General features: G+C 41.7%; 1 protein-coding gene across 6 annotated transcripts in view; it reads left to right on the top strand.

Annotated features, from left to right (window-relative positions):
* Nucleotides 1-219: 219 nt before the first annotated feature.
* U2SURP (U2 snRNP associated SURP domain containing) overlaps nt 220-23040 on the top strand; it is a 47524-nt gene continuing 24703 nt past the window's right edge. Inside the window, exons 1-13 of one of the 6 annotated variants that reach the window (XM_058421899.1) lie at nt 220-3770; nt 4193-4387; nt 12114-12161; nt 15614-15712; nt 16796-16910; nt 17308-17441; nt 18621-18662; nt 19455-19522; nt 20810-20904; nt 20988-21023; nt 21121-21203; nt 21587-21752; nt 22174-22385. In XM_058421899.1, the coding sequence (XP_058277882.1) occupies nt 15620-15712; nt 16796-16910; nt 17308-17441; nt 18621-18662; nt 19455-19522; nt 20810-20904; nt 20988-21023; nt 21121-21203; nt 21587-21752; nt 22174-22385 (1044 nt within the window). In that variant the 5' untranslated portion in view covers nt 220-3770; nt 4193-4387; nt 12114-12161; nt 15614-15619. Of the gene's footprint in view, nt 3771-4192; nt 4388-5024; nt 5099-12113; nt 12162-15613; nt 15713-16795; nt 16911-17307; nt 17442-18620; nt 18663-19454; nt 19523-20809; nt 20905-20987; nt 21024-21120; nt 21204-21586; nt 21753-22173; nt 22386-23040 lie in introns of those variants that run through there. The other 5 variants (XM_040073841.2, XM_058421898.1, XM_040073835.2 and 2 more) reach the window with 5 other exon arrangements.

The following is a 23040-nucleotide window of genomic DNA, read 5'->3' on the forward strand; positions in this document are numbered from 1 at the left end:
TTTAAGATGCTTTTGAAGAGAAACTTTAGCCTCACCCAATTCAACTCACGCTGGCAAATATCAGTCTTAGTAACACTTGTTTGACTTAATCCTTTACCATACAATTCCACCCATATAGGATTTTTTTTCTTTTTATCTCTTCACTTCTAAGACAAATTTTGATGATTTCTTTCTCAGTAAGAAGTTTTATCTGAGTAAAAACATTTTTCCTCTTTGTTTCCTCTGGATTTTTCTCCTGCACTGAAATCTTTTTAGTAACTCTGTTGTGACATCTTCCATGGAACCCCACGGAACAAGAGAGAGGGTAGAATTTGGCTCTATTTAAAAAGAGTAGCTATTAAAGAAAGGGAAGCTTTAGCCTCATCTAACTTTATTTGCTGTACCTCATGGCTGCAGTTTCTCTGGAAGAATGTCTGAAGCGATACAGACATACAAAAATGGTCCTTTTGTTCTACGGAGTTTTTTTTATCCTTTCTTGAATGTGTATCAATCTCTTGCAAATAATGGCTTGATGGGTAACTTTTTACTGCAATGATTACAATACTTTGTAATAATTGAGTAGACACTGTGCTTTGATCTAATACTGAAGCGATTAACTTGCCTTTGGAGGTTCTACTCTACAATCTTTTTAAGACTGGATAAACAGGAAACCTTGCGTCACTTTCTCCTTCTTGAGTAACTAATTAGGGTCAATTATACTTTATAAAGCTAATACCTTGATAGATAAAGAAAAGTGGGAGTGATACCTATATTTTAAAGCCTCACCTGGAGGAGAGAAAAGGTAGATATCATAAAAAGGAATAACAATAACCAACACCATCATGGTTGCACAGCAATGTTTATTTTAATGTCTGTGATCAGGAGCTTCTAATTTTCTGCCCTCTTTACCTTGAAGTTGAATATCTTCATGTTTGTATCCTTTATGCTTTAAAAACCAGCAATGAAACCCATCTGAAAAAACACCAAACACAACAAACTGGGTAAAATACTTTACATTTTAAGAAAATTTCTATGAATGTTTGGTCGTCGTCTTTTTAAAGTTCCTGGTTTTAAAAGATTTGAGGTAAAAATTGCCTTTATCTTGACAACAGGAAATCCGAACATAGGTATTGCTGCGAAATTAGTTTCACTGTGATGAAGAATAACATATTGGGTGGGTACATATTTTATGTTTTCCGTGGTCAAAATCCACCGCTGTCCCAGATTCCAGAGGCTCACGGTAAGAGCAAAGTACAACTTGTCCTTTGCAAGGGTTGCAGGACTGAACCCTCACAAAGTGCATAACTAAGAAATTGTTTTGTTTGTGTGTTTTGTTTCACGTGCTGAGTGGGAGTGTTTTGCAGAGCACAAATTGCTACTTGCTGTTAGTAACCTGACAGAAGGGACTCCCAGTATGGCAAAGGAATGACTGGCATCGCACTCATCTCGAACTTTCATGCTTTCAAGCAGCTGAGAGATGTGCACATCTGGATTCCAGCTACGGAGGCTAATTCTCTCTGACAAGAAGCTGCAGGAGAACTTTGGAAATTAAGCCTCCGTTTGATACTTGCACTAATGCCTGCAAACTACAACGCAAATGACTGACCCTTCTCAGCCAGACAGTGCAAGTCAGATGCTGCCCCTGTGACTGGTTTGCGTAATGTGCCTCACTACCTGAGGAATGCCAGGGGGAGAAAGAACCCGGGTTCCTTGATAAGACGTGTCCCAGGAGAGAGCAGTGGGGTCCTGGAAGGAAAAGCAGCTGCTGAATGGCAGTAGAGCAGGACTCCCGGCTGAGGGACGGTGAAGCACCAGCGCTGAGAGATGGAGTGACACAGGGATGCCTCCTGCCGGGGGACACAGAGCAGAGCAGTGGCAGCAAGTCCAGACTGCTGGGAACCTCAGAGGCAAATGGCCCTCTCCCAGACAGCCCCTCTGGCTCTTTTGCGTTATTCGGTGGTGCTAAAGCATCTCAGTTGAGCTCAGGCTCTCTGTGCTCCGGCTGTGAGTGCTGCCTCTCCCCTGGGCTCGGCGCTGCGCACCCAGAGCTCCCTAGCAGTGCACGGGGGAGCTGCAGCTGCCTGTTCTAGGAGTGAATCCTCGCTGCCGGCTTTCAGGCTCTGGGCTGGGAGGAGGTGGAGGGCGGAATAAAGGAAGAACTGGAAGACTGCCGCCGAAGCACTGAGGAACGCACACTCAGCCGTTGGCTTTGGTGATCCGTGAGCCACCCTGTGAAACTACACAGAAAGTGTGAAACTACAGAATTACAAACCCGTACACTCAGCAGCTACACTTCTGTCCTACTCATAATCTGCCCGCTCCATATCCTTAAACATGCTTCCTTTGCCACAGGGTAGGGAACTTCCACAGGAACTTCCCTAAAACCTTCCTTTCCCCATTCCTTCACACCCACATTTGCTAAAGAATTGCAGCAGTTATGCGCCCTGGCGTGGAGTGAGAGCAGAGTGGAGAGCTTCCATCTGAAAGTTGGGAAAAAAAGCGGCCAGAAAGACAAGTGTAACACACTGCAGCGTGTGGTTTACTTAGTGTAGCTTAGTGTTAATTATTTATGATAATTCACGATTTTCCCAAGTATATTGCCTGATGATACTTGTCATTGTGACAACAGTTAATAAACAATTCCCAGTCTTCAGGCAACCAGACCTACTGCATTATAATGACAAATGCCTACAATTTACTTTTAAATATTGTTGTTACTATCATTAGCCTACCCTTTCCTGCATTAGTTCTCCATGGATTTCTGCATCTCACTGCTTCCTTCCCTTCCCGCTCTCCTTCCTGCCCTTCCTCTCCCATTAAGCCCAAAACAGTGACATGTTCTCATTCACTAACTGTACATGCGTGCTACTGTACTATTGCAATGTGTTATAAATAGCACAGATTGAGGAGTACAGTTCATTCTGAAAAAATTATCTTTAGAGACGACCTTTGAAACTCTAACTATATCTTTCCTGTTTTTCACAGCATGCTCTGGATTGTGATGCTCTTAATTTGGTACAGTTTATTAATTTCAAAAGACTGTAGAGGCTATGCAGTAAGCAGAGGATTTGAACAATAAGGTGGATAATTAAAATGAATTAATGAGGTGGATAAAATAAAGGGATTGAGGCCAAATGGAGCACAAATTTTCTAAGCATTATTGGCCCCAAAACTCTGTCATGCAAGGGCATGTTCCTCTTTCCAGCTAGATGTCTGGTTTTCATCCAGAAGTGTCAGTCATCTTTCATGCCAGCCATCTTTCATGGTTTATTAATACAGTCCCAGGAGAGTTGAGTATCTTCTAGTGTCTTCTCCTGTGGCCCTAAATGCCCTTTCTAGCCAGTAAAAGTTCTCCAGCTGGTCTGCTTTTGACTCGTTTGCACTAGTGTGTTAAAAGCCACCCCAAAAGCAGGTCACAGGTGATACTAATCCCGTGTCTCTGCAAGCCAGTGAAATGGTTCTCAAGTAAACGGGGAGAAAGAGGGGCTTGGCTTGGATTCTGAAGCAGTAAATCCTGTCTAATCTATCCGTAATGCTCCTTGACCAACGCCATCCTTCCATGTAGAAGGACTCCTCTATGGGAATGTTTGAGACTCAAAATATCCTGAAAAGGCTGGTGGAATTGTGCCTGTCAATGCGTGGGTTGTATTTCCTCCTCCTTCCTTCCAAGTCTCAGTGATTCCACCTCAAATTTATCCGGGAGAGCCGTGCAAGCTCCTCCAGGGTGGAGGTGCGACCCAGCACCGTGCCGGCCGTGGGAAGAGCACGTGCTTATCAGTGGAATTGCCGAGGTGTGTTAGATACACATCCCCTCTCTCTGGGGCCTCGGCTGCCACGCCGTTACCAGAACATTCCGCCTCGTGTTGCGGGGCGGGCAGGAGGCTCCCACCGCCGGAGAAACGCGCGCTGCCGCGTGGCCGTTCTCCCTGCCTCGCCTTTGCCGCAGCAGCACCGCCCGGCCCGCTGCGGGTTGAACCGCGGCGCAAAGCGGCCCGTGCCTAAGGAATGACGGGGATGGTTATGTTATATTTTATTTTTGCCCTTTTTTGGTGTAACTTCGGGCTTTACGTGGCGCGGGCCGTGCCTGCCCCCTGGCGGGCCCGCAGCCCGCGGTGCGCTGCACAGCTGCCGGGAAAGGAAATCCTTCCTGCTTCTCCTTCCTTCTGCCCGCCCCGCTCTTCTTGCACATTGACCCGCGTCCTCCGCCGCTCAGGGACGCTTCGCTGCCGTTCCCCAGCCCTCCGCTGTGCCGTCCCCGCCCTGGCCAGCCTGCTCAGTGCCGGTGACACGCGGTGACAGCTGCCATGGAAGCGCTCGCAGCTGAGCCGTCACCCTGACACAGCTGCGGGCAGAGCGGCACCTCTCACCAGACCATGTTCCTGCACAGCCGGACACACATCTGGAGCCGGTGAGGTTTCCTGAGAGTTTTGCCCTCTTCTATAAATTTCCAGCCCTCTGCAGTTGTCTGTGTCCTCTTCAACCGTGGTTTGTGTTTTTTTTTTTTTTTTTTTTTTTTTTTTTTTTAATTCCCTTCTGGAACCTTCTTCTCTGCCCCAGGTGGTTGTTAAGCACAGGCCCTGCTCCCTCCTCGATCACAGGGCAGTGGGTGTCGGCAGGTGGTGGATTAAAGCTTTAATTGATTTCTGTATATCTTATTGTCTTTGCCTTAAGTATTATTTCAGCCCCTGCATATTCCACTCTGAAAATCCATGAAAGCACGGGGATTCAAGACTCCTGATAAATGTGACCGCTGGTTATAATCCCCAGTTCAATAAAGTTGCAGCTGTAGTGTGCTATCAAACCTAGTAACGAAGGAGTTTCTGCGTTAGCATTTTCAGTATTCAGGGGCTTTTCTCACTGAGCTGTAATGTCTCGGGTTGTTCCAAACGGTGTCCTTTCCATTTCACACTGTTAGTGTGCAGGGCGAGCGCTGCCCGCGGGTGGTGCGGCCCTGTCGCTCCCGGGCTGGGAGCCATCGGCGGCTCGGCCATCGGCTTCGCGCCCTCCGCTCGCGAGCTCGGTGGGATCGGCGCTCGCTTGGCCGCCGCCAGGGCTGGGCGAGGGGAAAGGCAAGATGGCGGACAAGGCGCCCGGCGGCTCGCAGAAACCCGCCGGGAAGGTGAGGCCGCTCCGCCCCGGGGCACGGCCCGCGCCCGCTCCGTTCGGCTCGGGAGGCACGGCCCGCGGCCCGCTCCGTTGCGCTCGGGGAGCGCGGCCCGCGGCCCAGTGCCGCGGCGGCGGGGCCCGGTAGCGGCAGGGCGGCGAGGCGCGGGCGGCGCGGCCTGCTCTGAGTCCGGGGTGACCGCGGGCCCCGGGACATGGCGGGGAGGCGGGAGGTGGGCCCGGGGTCTCGGGCCTCTTGCGGGGCACCTCGGCTTCCCGAGATCGCCCCGGGCACGTCTCCGTCCCCGTGGCGTTCCCGTGCCCCGGCGGAGGAGGACGCGGGGCCCGGCGGAGGCGCTGTGCCGGCCCGCGCGTCCCCGGGTTGAGGTGCGGGCTGGTCCGTAATGGCCCGGCCCTAGCTGTGCCCACCGACGGGTTTCATTTTATTGCTCTCCCCCTCGTGGGCTGAAGCCCGCGCAGGGCTGCTTTCCAACTCGCGAGCGTGAAGGAAAACGACGCATTGAGATAGAGTGGGCTCTTTCGAAGTGCGATGAAATTAGAAGTTTCGTAGAATTGCCGTGGCGTTCCCCGCGCTTTTCACTGTACCCGCTCTACTTCCTGTAGTTCCTGCTGGGTGGATTTCCAGCCCGGGAGCACAGGTAGTGCTGCAGGTCTGGAAAACCTGGCCCAGAGCTGTGCTCTGAAAGCTGCGGGTGGTCACAGCCCGGAGCTGCCTGCGCTCGCAGCTCCTGCTGGCAGGGTAGAGGGCAGGATATTTTGGGGGATGCGCTGACTGATGATGGCTTGAAGATTACACCCTTTCATTCACTTTCGTTTCAGGTTTTAGGTCAGAACTATATAAATTCTCCGAGTTTTGGTGTGCGAGTGTGTAAATCATTCAAAGAGGAAGCCGTGTTATGGCTCAGGAATTTCCAGTGCTATAAGTGAATAATTTTTGGCCATCTTTTTATTAAGCAAAACCAGGATTATTTTTTTTTTCCGTTATTTTGCTGTTAGGAGGCTGTAGTAATTAATGCAGTTGGTAATGAAATGTAGTTACCTAAAGTCTTTGCATGTTTACTCAGTTGTTATTAGAGTAGGAGAGTTTTATTTTTGTTTCCTATTTATGATTTGTTCCAAATATTGCCAAGAAGCTTTTTTTAAATTATTTTTTGCTTTTTTGCTTTTGGCTTGGAATGGCAAATAAGAGCTGGGCAGCAAACTTGAGTAGTGAAATAGGTCTTAATTTGTGGGTAGTGGCTTTCAGGAAATAGGACATTTGGGGATTTCAAGTATATTTAGAAATAGAATACTTAATTATTGATTAATGCATCTGATACCATGGTACACAAAACCAACCCAGGTGTGATTCCTTTCTTCTAGCAGTTACATTCTAGACTATTTTTGTTTTGTCATTTACTATTTCTGTACTGATGATACTCTTTTTTGTTTTTCAGCATGGAGTAATAATTTATAGAAATTGTTTTATGTCCTGGATGTCAGTTCTGCAGGGCTCTGTTCGTACAGTTAACTCTTTCATGGAAGTGGGTAGGACACGTAGGGAATATTTTTAAGGTCAGATTTGTGTTCATCTGTCAGGGCCTGCTGAGGAGATACTGTACCTCCCTTGCCACCTTTGTGCACTTCCCCCTCATCCCTCAGTTTCCCATTCCTCCAGACATCCATGTCGTGTTCCACTAGTGGTTTTTCCATGCTTTACATTATAGATCTTGCTTGTTTCTTCTTGTCAATATTATTTTATGTGCCAAAGAAAATAGGGATAGTACACAGTTGGATCCGTGAGAATGTTTCTGTTGAAAAGTGAAATAAAATAAGACATGCCTATCTCTTGGGATTTATTTCCCAAGAAGCAAATCTTGGGAGATCTTGGGCAGCTGAACAGTGGTCGCTTCAGTACTTTTCTTATTCCATCTGAGAAAATGTTATTCTGAGATACTTTTCATATATCTGCACAAAGAAAAGGTACTGAAATCAGTTACATTCTTTTTGTTTTAATTAATTTATTCATATAGGGATTAAAATGTGTATTTTTAGTTGAGCCTGTATGAAAATGCTTATGGTTTAACAGTTGAGCAAATAACCATTTTGTTCAATTTCTCGGAGGAATTATTTATCAGACATTTTGATTATTTTTAATCATTTTAGGATTCATTTACTTATATAATTAAAATGGAAGTTGCAGGCTTCTTTTGGTGCACTGTATTTGCAAGTTATGTTTGTTTTGCAAATACAAATATTTTTATATCTCGCAGACTCCATCGGGTATGTTTCAGTGGCAGTTCCAAGGTGTGCCCTTTGCTGGCTTCTAGATACCTGCTGGGAAGAAAGACACAGTGACCTTCTATTTTCTGTGCTCTGTGAGGAACTGTGACCCAGTGCCTGAAATGAAATAACTCCTCCCCTTCAGAAGGGTTGGTGTTTGTTCTTCAGTCTTAGAGTCCAAGTACTGAATTTGACCCACTTATTTTGACTATGTATATTTACATACATTTATAGTGCAAAATCACGTCTTTTCAGCCAGGCATTATCTGTTTGATTCACTGTTTGAAAAGCCTTGCTGGAGGTGGTACAGGTTCAGAGAGCCCCCAGTGCCTGCATTGCTGTGCTGGCAGCTGCTTTGTGTGATACTGGCAGCTGCTAAATAACTTTGAGAGTCTCCCATATGAAATGTGGTGCAAAAGCATTAATTATTCCTTTGGCACTTTGAGATTAGAATAGCAAAATTCAGGCTTGAGATTTGGAGAAATACAAGTAGGAAAGAAGGATTAAAGAGGAGAAAGTAGGGATTGCCAAAGACTACACAGGACACTGGTGTAGGACACGATTCTGAAATGACAGATTCAGATGTTCAGTTATTATCTTCATGTAATGACATTTTAGCTGCTCTGTGACTCTTCCATTTTGTTATTGTGTCCTCTGAGCATAGTGACTGTCTGGCATGGCTGCTGCTCCTGCATAGACTGCTGTTCAAATTGGGTGCCTTATGCAGTAGAAATACTTCACTTGAACCAAGCTGTACTTTTCCCTTTTTCATCCCAAAAGCTGTAGCTGTTATGTGAGTTTAAGGTTCTAGTGGAATACCATTCTATACAAATACTTCCAGAGAAAGCCACTGTCCATTTACTTTTGTGTCTGTGAGTTAATGACTACTCAGGCAGGGACTAATACTAATCTACATTATTCCAGTAACTGTAAAGACTGAATACATTAGCCATAACATAATTTGCAGGTGTTTTCAAGCCCTTACTTTCCGGAGAGAAAGGAAGAATAAAAAGGATAAGGCAAGCTGGAAACCTCCTTTTGCTGGATTTTGACATCGTAATTTATGATGTGTTCCCATTTGTTTTTCCTTGCTGTCAGAGCTGACACAAACCAGTCCCAGCCTTAGCTACTTCTTCCCTACCAAACATTGTCCTCTTGGGTTGGTTTGGCGTGATTTGGGCAGCGGGATGAGTTTGGAAGTGGTTTGGCTGAACCTCCCCATCTCTCCCTTTCGAGGGTGATCAGCCAGACCAGGAATAGTGCTGCAGTTCAGTGTGACCAGTGTGGGGGCGGGATCGATGGAAGGTGTTGAAACAGGGCAGGAGTGGCTTTCATCTCTTTTAAACATTTCACCCTGGAGCTATTGGTGCTTTCAAGGACAGGGCTTTCATTTATGTTTTAAGTTGTAACCATTACAGTTGTAAAAATAACCATTCAGCATTTAGAAGACCGCAGATTGTCTCCTGGGTTCTACTGGCAGCTTTTGTGCTTTTGTTGCTCTTTGTTGTTTCACTAAATGACATCAGTATTAATTAAAAAAAAGATTTATTGTATACAGGATATTTTAAATACTTGTGAAATAACACAGTCATGCCAGTTTTACCAAGAGATTTTTAAGTCTGGAGAAACCATGAAGAGCTGGATTTGTGGCCATGTGAACTGTGGGCAGGAAGGAAGATTTTAAAGAGCTGTTCACTTCTGTTTTCCTTGGAAGCTTCCATGAAGCTGAAAGAAAATATAAAGATGCGAATCTCAGAGATTACTCTGCTTTGGCATTTTCATGGAAGTTTGTCATAAATCTCATTTGTATGGTCCTTTGAAGGTTTTGGTTTTTCTCTTGGAGGCTGAGTGAAGTTGGCTGGACTCAGAAGTGAAGCTTTGGGTGACCTGACCTCCAGGACTGGGGTTTGACAGCGCTGTGTTTTACTGCTGGAGCAATGCAGGCTGCCTGGAGTGGCAGTGAAATGCTTTGAGAAATGTGCAGCGTGAAAGTGATGGAAAAAGTGATCCAGCTGTAAAACAGTCTAGTTGAGGAAAATAAATAGTTTTCATGCTGATTTGCAATGAATTGAGGGCAAGAAGGCATTTGTCAGTTGTCTATGCTGGCAGTGACTCAAGTTGGATTCGCTGCCTTTTTTCTGTGGCATTTTGAAGATGAGGGAGCTGTTCTCACATCTCATCACGTGTGGAGCAGAGCTCTGTCTGTCTTTCTTTCAGCAGTTAAGTTCAGTTGAGCTACTTGACATGATGAGAACAGAAAAAATAACCCTGCTCCAGATTTCAACACAGGTGGGCAACATCTTCTAAAGTATTTCCCTCTCTTAGAAAAACACTGATTCCGCTGAGTCAGTGCAGCTGGTCTGACTCTGAAGGAAACAAAATGGCCCCTTTTTGTCAAGGCAGTGCAGATGGATGCAAAGTGCAGTGCTGTGAGAATTTGGGATTTTTTTAAAAAATAACTGCTATTTAGAAACTGGCTGATAGCAATATGTAATTTTGTCAAGAACCTTTTCATTTTGTGCTTTGTCAGAGCAGTTGCTTGGTTGGTCAGGAGCAATATCAAAGGTAGAACTAGATTTATACACAGGAAAGAGAAGACCTCAAAATAGAAATTGTTGGAGGAGGAAGATAGTATGATTCTCCAAAGGTGGTAGTTACTGTGGCCTGAAAGCTAAAACTGCTTTTAGAAGTTTTCTGAGTGCACCTTAATAGAAATTCTGCTGCTTAGCTAATGTTCAGTGGGTCCACAGTGCCGTGATCCCTGTTGGTGGGCTGGGGAGTGCCACTGTACTCCCACGGAATCTGTGTGTGCTACCATGCACTTCAGCTTTTCTGAGCACTATCATCTGCTTGCTGCTGGAGCAGCAGATTTACTGTCTTTTTTTTTAATGTTCTTCCTCAGGGTATTCTGCCATTGTACTGAGCATTCCCACTGTGTGTTACTCTGTGTAATGCCTTGTTTTTCTCCTCCCTATAAGCAGCTTCAGCACCACCCCTGGTGGGAGGTGTCACTATCTAAAACTTCCATAAATGAAACAGATGTGGAGAATCAGGGAGTGGCCATTCCCTTCTGCTGTTGCTCCTTTCCTGGAGCAGTGCTTGGCCTCTGTCAGTACACTAAGGCAGACAGCCCTGTACCACTTCACCTTTGGGACTGAGTTTTTAACTGCAGGTCTCAGATTGTTTTTTGGAAGGCTGGAATTGCAGCTGCTGTGTTGGTTGCCACAGGGTGGCAGCTGGCAGCAGGAAGAATGCTGTTTCCATGCTCTGGAATTCTTTTGCAGTGTACATCTTTTATCTGTGTGATGGGCTACACATTCATAAACTCTTGAGGGGAGGACAGCTCTCCTTAGGCTGCGTTTGTGCAGTATGTGGACCCGTGCATACCACATTCCTGATCTGAGTGCCGCAGGCAGCTGCGGATCACAGAAGAATCCAGCACTGAGTACACAGCGGGAGAAGTTTGCAGGAAGTGGCATTAGTAAAAGATGCTTGAGATATTTGCTTCCATGTGTATTCTAATGAACTGCTACTGCTGCAGGGGAACTCAGCTTGTTACTAGCTTCAGTGCAAAGATGTGCTCGTGAGTCGTGTACAGTGCTGCAAGGAGGGGGATTTGGGAGGTCTTTGAGAGTAAGACATGACTTTTTTTCCTGTTTTCCCTGCCCCATTTATCTTTCTTAAAAAACCCTCCAAACATATTCTAGAAGCCTTTTGCTTCTGCCTTGGAAGGGCTGTATCTTTGTGTTGCTCTTTACCTTTGTGCATGTAATTCTGGTTGCTGAAGTGCTTTCTGTTGAAGATCACTGTTTTCTAAATTGATTCTACTGTGTAACATAGGAATATACTGGTGGAAAGAGAAATGTCTCTGTCTTAGCTGGTGAAAAAGCAGGATGCACAATAAAAACAAGGCCTAGTAAATTATCTTTTAGAGCAGCATTTGATGCTTGTTAGTTTTGAAGACTGGAAATGAGCATCATATTTTACTATTTCTGATATAACCTATAAACTCCTGGTAATAAGGAGAAATGCTAATGGTCTGTAACTAATGAGCAGATTTCAGCTAATGGAAATGTGTTATTTTGACTTAACTTTCAATTAAGGTACAAATTGTGCATCAGGCAGTAATATCTTATTAGTAGATGTTCTGTCAGGTTTTCTGGAATTTGGGCATTACATAATTTAAAAGTGTGCTTTCCATCACTTAATCTTACTTCAAACCTGATTTTGCATATATGCTAGTTTAGGTGTTAAAGTTCAGTTAGGGTTTAAAGTAATAATGTCAGTTAGTACCTAGTCACAAATTGAGGTTTTTAAAGTGGCCAGGTTCCATCTATGCACAATATAGTAAAAGCAGTTCTGGAAGTTATTTTATAGGAAGCCAAATGTAATCCAGCATTTTATGTAATCTTTAACCTTTAAGACAACTCTTGAAGAAGCAATGTAACTTACTTTTTTTTTTCTTTTGCAGTGATGCCATCATTAGCGTATTTTTAAAATCCAGCTGTGGAAATTCAGATTTTTTAATGGTCTGTCTTTAGGTCTGTCCTTCATTTGCCTTATATTGGCATAGTTTCTGAGGTGACCTAGGTCAGATATATCATTAAAATACATTATATGTATTTTTGTTCTTGTGTCTTTGGATGTTGAAATTGGAATGAAAATCACATTGCAAGAACTGGGAAAACCCCCCCAGAGGTTGTCTGTTTCTTGTTGTGTGCCTCATCTCTTCCTCATTCTCTCCTCAGGTCAGAGGGCCAGATGCAGTACATACCACTGGATCTGCTGATTCACATGTAAGTCCAAAACACTTCAACAAACAAAAAAACAAACAAAAAATTCCAGCCAAACCCACAAACTCAAAATAAGCCTGTTTTTGAAGAAAATGACTTGCTACAGGCAGAGTCTGGTGCATTGGGTATGTAACCTGTAGGTGTTTGCAAATGAACCATTGATTTCATGTTTAAAAATACTCCTTGAAACTTTCCAGACTGCAGCAGTGTAGGAGCTGTGCTGCATGCTGCTGCATCCACAGTAGGTACTGGAGCAGGAGGAAGCTGCAAGGACTCTGCATGGGTTTGTCTCTTATACTGAGGAATGCTTGAAGGTGATCAGTCCTAGGAGTCATGGGATGTTGAAGTGCCTTTTCACATACAGCTGGCTTCTCAAAGCTGAGACAGTGTGGCCCTAATTCCATCCTTTATTTTTCTTTGTAAAAGAATACGGTAAAGAAAAAGGTAAGAGGAATAACCTGGTCCTGCTGGCCCCCCCACCCCTTACCCCCCTCAGTGATGAGACCTTTGCCTGGTTGTGTGGTTGGTATGTTGCATGAAGACCTACCTGTTTCTGAGCTAAAATGAAAACAGGCAGCAAGAGCCAAACCGGGACTTAATACCAGACAAATCGTTCTGTGGTTTGGATTTTCTTCAAGATTTCAAATTGATTTTGTACATGCAAAAGCCAATTACCAGCTGTTAAATTGCTTGTAGGACAGCATTATTTGAGTTGTGACAGCAGAAACTTTTCATGAAGAATTAGCTTGTTTTATTGATTTCTTTTACTTGCTACAATTTGGACAATTACTCTTAAATCCCTTCTGAGTATTTTGTACTGATGGAACTGGAACTTTAGTGCTTTGTGCCACCTTACAGTCAAAGCAGTGTTCTGTTTAAAGAGAAGTTTGCTTTCATACAGAGATTTGATTACACAGCTGCAAGTTTCTCTTTGCTTCTGTCATTTACTTTACCCTTTTCACAGTATTTTGCATTTTTTGAAGGAGGAAGACCTTTAAGTTTTGTATAGTTCTGTTGTTAGGAATTCTGTGAAGTTGCGTCTGGTTAATGATAACGTTATAATTGCCCACTGGAATCTAACTAGCAGGCATAAATAAGTTCAGTCTTAACTTTATATTGGTCCTGCCACTTGGAAGTTGTTTTGTTCCCTGAGACTTTCTAAACTGGAGAGATCTTAGTGCCAGAGCTCTTTACCTTGCAGCTGCTTCCCTTATGTCACTGGAACAAATATTCATGTGGCTGATCTGCAGGTATCCTGTGACATTACTATGAGAGATTATTTTCTGATGACAGGATAAGCCTTGGGTAGGAGCGTGGTATTTGTTCTGCCTGCATTGTGTGCTCATGTTTTGCCAAGGTTGTAAATTGTTAGTGTCCTGGTTTGGAGACAAATTTGGGGGAAAACCCCTGTATAGGATCCCTCTGGGAAGCAAACCCAAGTGGCCCCTCCCTCCAACCAGTCCGAAAAAAAAACCTCTTTGGAGAAAAGTGGAAAAAACTATTTTACTAAACAAATGAAGTGCATACAAGTATAAAGAATGAATAGTATGAAACAATAAAACCTCTCCTTCTGAAGTGAGATGGCAAATTGAGAAAGTCCTTGCCGTGGGTGTAGCTCGGCTCTCTCTCAGTCTCTCCTCAGTCCCAGTCCCTCCGGCGCTGCTGGAAAATGCCGAGCTCCAGGCCCCGGTGGGCCGCAGGTGCAGCCCCCAGTGCTCCCCTGGGTTTTCAGTCCAGAGCAGGTTTAAACAGTTCCAAGAAAAAGGAAAAAAAACAGTCCAGGGAACTTCTCTGCCCTAGCTAGCTGAAACTAACTAAAAGCAAAAAAAAAATCTCTGTCCTGCAGCCTCTCCAAGCCTCCGCCGAACACGCCGTCTGCAGAAGAATGTGGAGGAGTCAGGCAGTTTTCTCAAAAACAAACGCCGCGCTTCTCTTTGCTCTTAGAACCAGTCTTAAAGGCACAGGACTCAATATACAGCACAAACAGAACAGACGATGGGGATACAAGCATCATAAAGTTACCCTAGGACAGTTAGTCACACTGAAATAGCTGTTTTTCAGACAACTGGAAGACTGGATTTTATTAAATTTAAAATCACACAGATGAATTAAAAGCTCATGATAAACCTGTCACCGCAGCTCATACTCACAAACATGGAGTCATAAACCAGATAACTTCACAGACAACACTGCATACATTTGTTACTGATAGCTTTACTTTCAGTGATGAAGAAGAAACACTTTCAAAGAAATATGAGCTACTTGGTCCTGTACTTGACACAAATCTAAGAGGTTTTTGTGATGCTAAGCAAGGATTATAAATTGAGGATGTTTCAAACAGTTTGTTTTTCATGGTGCTTTTTAATGTAAACATTTTTTTAATAGGAAGCTGATAATAGAAGTAAAACTCTTCACAAAGAAAGTTATTCCTAGAGGAAACCCTTTCCAGTTGGTATCAGTTTGTTTTTTTTTTACATTGCAACGTTTAAGTTGTTCACCTCATTTGTCTTTGTGTTTTGTTGAGCTGATTTTTTTTTTAAGAACTGTCATTGTAAACCCCGTAGTTTTAAGCATCACTGTGTGCTCTATGTAAGAGTATCACAAATATTTTGAGGACAAGGCTCGCAGTGTATGTTTTTTTCTTCGGAGGCTTTGTTGTTGTGCTGATTCTTTGTGAATTACTGTGATAAGGTAGGAGTTTCCAGACAAGTATCTCTTCTCTCATTTAACTTCCTGCTGCCCGTGTCTTTGGAACATGCTCTTCATCCTGTTGTCTTTCTTCTCTTGATGCTTTACTGCCTGTTAAATACCAGAATAGAGCCTTAAGAATTCCAGTTCCATACTCCAGAACTTACTGTTGTGTGGAGCACTTCCTTCAACAGAGTTTTGGAGAGAAATCAGAAACAAACTAGGAGCTGAATGAGGATTTTTGTTTCATTTATCTGATAGCTGAAAACCTCTAGAATGCAATTTGTTGTTCCAGCAAAGCTATTAATTTCTACCTTGAAGTACAACTGAAATTTAGCATCCATTTGGTTGTTCCATTACCTTGCACAAACATTATGGCCAAAATAGTCGGAAAAGCTTTTTTGAGGGATGGAGAGGGAAGGGGGAAGAACTGTAGTGCAAAGCATGTATTTCTGAAGGTTTAGAAACTGCAGCACTGCACACTGATAAATGTCCAGACTCTTACAGCAAGTGTCCTTCAGATTTCATCTGTGTTTGAATGGTGTATTAAAAGCTTTTTCATTAGACCAAGGATGATTTGTTTAAAAAAACCACACAGATTTAATTTTTTTTTTTTAGTTGTATTAGATAATGACAACTTCAGAGATAAGTACTGAAAGGCTTTTCTTTGTTTTGTTTGAGTTATTGGTCTAGACCAAGGTCAAAAGTAGCATTATTTTAATTGTTTTGTAAACAGTTGGATGTTTGTTTTCTTATGCCTTTTGCAGCCTCTAATGGAAAGTAAGCTTAAAGCATTCAGTATTGGCAAAATGAGTGCTGCCAAACGGACTTTGAGCAAGAAAGAGCAAGAAGAATTAAAAAAGAAGGTAATGGTATACAATGGAAAATTTTACTTTGTATGCAGAGCTCAAATAAGTTTGCTTTTAGATTGCAACCAGCTTTTACACCAAGTATCTTAATTTTGATAACTGTACTTCTCTAAGAGCGAAAGTGACTTGTATTTTACACATATAATGTATTTTTGGCATCCATGGCATTACGATGCAGAGATGCTTACTCTTTCCTTCTCTGTGAGAAATCAAGTTCTCTGGCTTCCTGAAATAGGGAATTACAATAATCCATTGATGTATTGCTCACGATGGAGACCCCCATCACCTTTAGGTAATGTTCTTCCCTTGCTCTCTGTCATTGGATTTCAGTCATTACAAAGAGTACCTGTCATTTTTGAAATTGTTTCAGTACACATCCTTGTTAGTTCTGTAAAACATTTTTTCTTGTCTAATGACTGTATTGGAAACTAATACAAACCTTAAAATTTGATACTGCATTTTGGATTATTCAGGAGTGTCCACATTTTAGGAAATATGTCTGGTCACGTGGAAGTTTTGACAATTTTGGTGAACTTCAGACACACAACTCATATTATCTTCCCGTGGCTTATCTGCTGCTGGGCCGTTGGAAATACTGGCCTAAAGATCATGATAGTGCTAAATTTAGTGTCTCAGCTCAGTCCATTGAATGAACTAGTTCTCTGGAGATGCAGAAAGGTGGTCCTGTTGTTTGCTGGTCTCCTTCAGCCACGTGGGTTGATCTTGAAGGCTGAGATGGAGTGGGCACTGTTCTGTCAAGCTGTGGCCATCAAAGCTCCTGGCTCATAAGCCTTTGATTTGGGCTTTTCTGTTTGGCATCTTGTGAATGTTAAATTGCCGTGTAAACTCCTGGAAAGGAACGTATTGGAGCACACAGCCTCACTGGCTTTGCGTGTTACGTGCTGTGTTCGGCCCACATTTCTCAGAAATTTGAATTGTCTAAAATTGAAACTCCTTTGATGCAGTTTGTAGCTTGAACTCTAGAAAATAAAAAGGAATGTCACATAGCTAATTTAAGAGTAACTGTTTAGTGAAGGTTGTTCTGTGATGATAGTAAATAGATTAACATTTGCCATGTAGGAGGATGAGAAGGCTGCTGCAGAAATTTATGAAGAATTCCTTGCTGCCTTTGAAGGAGGTGATGGTAATAAAGTGAAAACATTTGTAAGAGGAGGAATCGTTAATGCATCTAAAGGTATAACTAATCTTTTTTTGGAGGTGGTGGGTTATTTGGCTTTGAGTAAAGATGAAGATTGGCTTTGAATTGCATTTTAAAATGAATATGTTACGTTAGAAGCAGAAAAGAAACCTTGATGCTAAAATCTACTGTATGCTTTGACAGAGGTAGGCAGTGGTGTGATTTGTGTTTTAACCATAAGAGGAAAAAATGCTTTGGTTTAGACTGCCTATCTATATTATTTTTCTTCATATTAAAAGTTGTTAAATTATGTAAAATTAGTATTTTCAGCTTTTTAAAAATGAAACAATATATTGAATTGAATGACCAGGACTAAAGAACAGCACTCTTTCTAATGAATGGTGTTGTGCAGTGTTACTTAATAACATTTTCTTTCAATTGCCTTTAATTTCAGAGGAGCATGAAACAGATGAAAAACGGGGTAAAATCTATAAACCTTCGTCACGATTCTCAGATCAAAAAAATCAGCCAAGTCAACCGTCTAATGAGAAACCTCCATCCCTCCTAATGATAGAAACAAAAAAGCCTGTAAGTTTCTCGCTTGAATCTTATCTCCGTGCTGATGTGTTTAGAAGTGCTTAGGAAAGGGCCGTGCGATCTTGCAGAGTAGTTCTGGCTGCATGTGTCACGTACTGAGACAAGGAGCGCTCTTGGAGTTGCCTGAACCCGTAGCAGATCCAAAGGTGATGAAATGCAGAGGCCCAGGAGCCCTGTGTGTGGCACAATGCACCTGGTGCTGCACTGCCCTTTTACTGTGGTGCTGCTAATGTGGACAGACTTCTCTTGGATGTGGATTTAGTGTCTGTTGCAAAGTAACAGCTTCTTCAGTCCTGAGAAGTTCTGGTTTTAGAAGCAATTCTTCTCAATTCCTATTGCTACCATCTTGTTTTGATTTTTTTTTTCAAAAACTTAAACAAAACAAAACAAAACAAAAAAAAAAAAAAAATTGACCTTTGTGTTGAACCTGTTTTTTTCTTGGTAGGGTTCTTTGAGTTTGTTTGTTTGTTTTGTTTTGGGTTTTTTGGGGGGTGAAGTTTCAGAAGTCCCTTTAGAAGTCCCTCTTTGAGTTCCAGAACTTGCACAGTCCTGAAGTGGAACACCTTGCTTCATTTAATTTGTCTTCTGCACAGTTTGATGGAAGGTTTTTTTGTTTTGGGTTTTGGGTTGTTTTTTTTTTTTTTAACCAAGGTTCATCATAAAAAGTAATGAAAACGTTAGAAATACAAACAAGCAGTCTTCAAGTCAAGTGATAATGGCATATGATTATTGTTACTACTGTGTATGTGTAATGAATGTCTTGGATGTCTTAAAAGTCTTTTAATAGAGCTTAGTGCAGTTTTAAAGCTTAAGTGAAACGTATGATGCTGCCTGTTAGGGTGGGAAATGAACGTAATGTGATAATTGTGGGCAGTTCCATCAGAACCTCCCTCCAGCTTTAAACAAGTGTCAGTGTTAGACCAGTGGGGTACTGCTGGATGGCAGTTTTGATTTTCATTGTATGTAAAACTCTACAGATGCAGAAATGAATTGTAGCATTTTTTTATTTTCCTGAGCTCTGTTTTGTCATATGCAAGTGTTTGTACTGTAAGACTATTACTGCTTTTCAAATTTTTCATAAATACTTGTGAAGTAATGCAGTTTACTCACTTGCCCTGTCCAATGGTGATTGAAGATAATGAGGTAAAAATGATTTTATTTATTTGGCAGACCCTCCCCAAAAACAAAAACAAACAAACAACTTTGCCTGGGGTGAGTAGGAAGTCCAGTTTTTCCAAAGCTGTAGTGTGTAACACAAATATTTTGTATGTCTGCCTATTGGAAACGTTTTCATTTAAATTTGATTATATAAAAACAATGTTGTCAAAGATAATATTTCACGTGAGTTAGTTAAGGAACATATATGACTGTTAAAAAAAAAAAGGTAGTATTGCAGTATCCATATTCTTTGTCATTCAAGAGTGTTTTTCCTGAGGATCTTGAACTGTTTAAAGTAACTGTTTTTTCACACCATATTTACATCCAAAAGGAAGCAAGAGAAGGAAATTCTTTTCAAGTAGAATGTTTGTGGATAAAATAATTGAATATATATGTAAAATAATTTACATATATATGTACACACATCTGTCAAATTCATTAGAGCATGATGGTTTACTAGGGGTGTAGTCAGCATCCTTGTTTCCAAATGGAACAAAGTGACAAAATACCTCACAGTTATTTTAAATGTGTATGCAATAGAGAGTGTTTGGTCACATGTGCTGCCTTGTGAGAATGAGAAGTAACAAAAGTTTATTTTCAACAATCCTTAAGGTTTTATTTTCTAGCTTTGTGTTTGATAGCGCTCAGTCTGAATGTTTCAGTCTGTTTGGTTGTTGTTTTGTTTTTTTTGGTTTTTTTTGTGGTTGTTGTTTTTTCCTCCTGTAGTTACTTGGTTTGAAAGCTGTGGGTAAAATATGCATGGAAATGATCTAAAGTTTTGTTATGTGGCTTTTAATTCTGTTCATTTTGTCTTCTGAAATGTTGTTTTGTATATCTTAATTTTAGCCTTTGAAGAAAGGAGAGAAGGAAAAGAAAAAGAGTAATTTGGAACTTTTTAAAGAAGAATTAAAGCAGTAAGTTTGCTATTTACTGTAAACAAACAGAATCCAAGGTTTTGCGTTGTTTTGCAGACAGTATTTAAGATCGTTCTTGCTAAGTTGTTTCCCAAAGAAGGTTTTTGGGTTTTTTTCTCCCTCAAATGCTTGTGAAATTGTTTAACTAATTAGCTTAAAATAACTTAGGCTTTATTACTGCCATTGCTAATGGGCTTGGCCTTGGCCGTTGTTGGCTCCTTCTTGGAGCTGGCTGGTGTTGGCTTCATCAGCCATGGGAGAAGCTTCTGGCAGCTTTTCTCACAGGGGCCACCCTGTAGCCCCCCAAAAACCTGCCCATCAAACCAGTCCAGGGGTGTAGCAGAGAGATTGTTGACAGTATGAAATGTCTGTCACTCTTGAAAAGGGAGCTTTGTCAGGCCTTCTAAACTATCCAGAGGAATTTGTAAGAGGAGGTTGAGCTTTTGTATAATGCAGAAATGAGAGTTGTAATTCAAGTCTAGAGACTTTAACTTACATAGTATTAAAGGCAACCTGGATAATGCTTGAAAAAACAAACTGTTTGACTTCCAAATGTGTTGTAATACAACAAAGAGCAGCACGTGTATTGAGTGCAACTGAGTGCCATACATTTATCCTGATGTAAAGATGGAAAACAAATGAATCAGTGCATTAGAAAGCAGTAGGTACAGCGTTCTAAATCCATTTGTGGCTTCTGTGAGCAGTGCCTGAGCCTCACTGCTGCGTGCTCCTCTCTTGGTGTCAGTGGGTTGAACTGAGAGCCCTGTGTTCCTGGGATTCAGTATCTTCATATCAGGATTCAAGGCCAGACTGCAGGGAACCAAGTAGTTACTTGTGAGTACTGTCCTCAGAGTTAGAAACTGAGATGAAGTCCAGTTTATTCTGGAAATATTCACGTGGGTGTGCCTGTGAGTAAGGCTTGGAAAAGCTAGAAGGATAAATAGGCATTAAGGAGTCGTGTGCATCTTGAATAGTCACCTGAGTGGTGTATGGATCTCTGGCAGTTGGATGTGGAATTCAAGTCACTTTTTCGGAGCACAGTTCTTCCACTTTTTGTTTGAGAATGAAATACCCTCACAGTATAAATGAGGAAACATGCATATGGAATAATTCTGGTAGATATATTCCAGTTGATGAAACAAGTTCAGACATATTGACAATTTGGAAGTTCTGACAAACTCATTGTTTCATATTAAAAAGTCTCATAATTGCAAAGATAAATCAAAATTTAAAATAAAAACTTCAGAATGGTTTTAAGTTGTTGCTTACTTTAATCTTGCTTTGTAGGATCCAAGAGGAGCGTGATGAGAGGCACAAAACAAAAGGTAGATTGAGTCGTTTTGAACCACCTCAGTCTGATTCAGATGGGCAGCGGCGTTCAAGTAAGTAGATGTTATTTTTTATGTTAGTCTGGGCTACATGATTTGTAGACTAAATTGTACACGTTTCTCTTCTCTCTATTCAGTGGATGCTCCTTCAAGAAGAAACAGATCATCTGGTGGTAATACAGATTCTTTTCTTACTCGATTTAATGGTGTAATTTAAATGCATAGCAGGGATTATGACTTCTTTTTTTTATTTTTTTCCCTTTATTTTAGTACTGGATGATTATGCACCAGGGTCACATGATGTCGGAGATCCAAGCACAACAAATTTGTATCTGGGAAACATCAATCCTCAGGTAAGTTTGGAGCCAAGGAGTGCAGTGTTGGCGTGTTTTGGCCTAGATGAATTTTTCTGCAATATTCTTTGGAATAACTGTTCTGTACATAATGCTGAAAAGTTAAGGTTTAGACTACCAATCTCTAGCTCAGTTAAAATTCTTTTTCCATTGATATTCCCAAGCAAGGTGGATCATATCTTAATAATTTGAATGTGCTTAGTTAAAAGTGCAATTTTTCAGATTCTTGTTTCTGCAGTAGATTGCATTGGGGGGCTGTCAATGAAGTGGTGTTTCTCAAGAAACTAAAAAAACCTAAAATTTTGACATTTGGACAATAATACAAGCAGCTGTCAGAGAAATACAGTGGCAAAATGTTAATTTTTTACCTCTTTTTCATGTAGATGAATGAAGAGATGTTATGCCAAGAATTTGGCCGTTTTGGACCATTAGCGAGTGTTAAAATCATGTGGCCAAGAACTGATGAAGAAAGAGCAAGAGAAAGAAATTGTGGCTTTGTTGCCTTTATGAACAGGAGAGATGCTGAAAGAGCATTGAAGAATTTAAATGGTGAGCAGATTTCTCCATTCAAGGCTGTAATTATCTTTGCAGACTGTAAAGGCATTTTCAGGTTGTTTATGGGAAAAGTGAGATGTATTCTGTAACGCCAGTAGATACCAGGCTGGCAGTGATTTCAGTTTACACTTCGCTGTTCTCCTGGCAACTGAATGTTGTCAAACAGTAGTAATTGTGTACTGTAGTGCCTGAAGACTGACATTGGGGGTAGACTAATAAAGCATTTTGTGTAATAGGCCTTCATTTGCCTATGTTGTAGCTTGATAGATACAACAACAGTAATCAACAATGTAAACAAAAGATAAACGGTGGCAAGCAAACCTAAATGCTGCACTTATCACTTGAGATTTCTCCTTGTTACAGAACTGATTTATAACATCATGGTAATGGAGGTTTTTTCCTTTCACTTTTTCAGGCAAGATGATTATGTCGTTTGAAATGAAGCTGGGCTGGGGCAAAGCTGTTCCTATACCACCACATCCAATCTACATTCCGCCTTCCATGATGGAGCACACCCTGCCACCTCCCCCCTCAGGACTGCCTTTCAATGCCCAGCCTAGGGAGAGATTGAAAAATCCCAATGCTCCAATGTTACCACCACCAAAAAACAAGGAAGATTTTGAGAAGGTAACTTACAGTACCCTGGGCCGTATCTCATTGTTAAATACTACATCTGTGACAGTATTTCAATGGCTTCTTAGATTTGCATTGTTCAGGCTGACTTTGGCAGCCCTTAGTCTGCAAATTCTCTGGCTCCCTGCTGTAGCCCAAGGGAACCTACTTAATTCCTGAAGCTCTGTTTCATGTCCGTGTTAGGGTACAGTGTATTGGCTCTTGGTTAATTTAGTGCTGCTTAAAATCTGGCTATCATTTTCCCCCTCCAGGCTCCCTGGATTTTTTTCTCCTACGTCCCCCCCTTTTCTTGGCTGCCAAATTGCAGTATCTAAATTGTTTTCCTTATAGAAAATCCTACGTTTTAATTTGGGTAGCATTATTTTTACCCTAGAAGAGTTGATGTATTTTGTGTAGAAGGTAATTAATCTGGACATTGAGTAAGTATTTTATGCTACTTATGGAGTCAGTTTTCAGACTTTTCTTTTTGTGGCATATTAGCTGATAAAAGGGTAAGTATCTTGAAATCACAAACCAACTTGATTTACGTTTGTAAGAATTTATTTATTCTTTGAATGACACTTAAATGTCAGGGCTGTTTTTTTTATAAGACTTGGGAATAAAGTAATACCAACGTGATCCAAGTCGAATAGTTTAGAATCTTTTCATA

Source organism: Hirundo rustica, chromosome 10 (genome assembly GCF_015227805.2).
Source record: "Hirundo rustica isolate bHirRus1 chromosome 10, bHirRus1.pri.v3, whole genome shotgun sequence".
Classification (NCBI taxonomy): domain Eukaryota; kingdom Metazoa; phylum Chordata; class Aves; order Passeriformes; family Hirundinidae; genus Hirundo; species Hirundo rustica.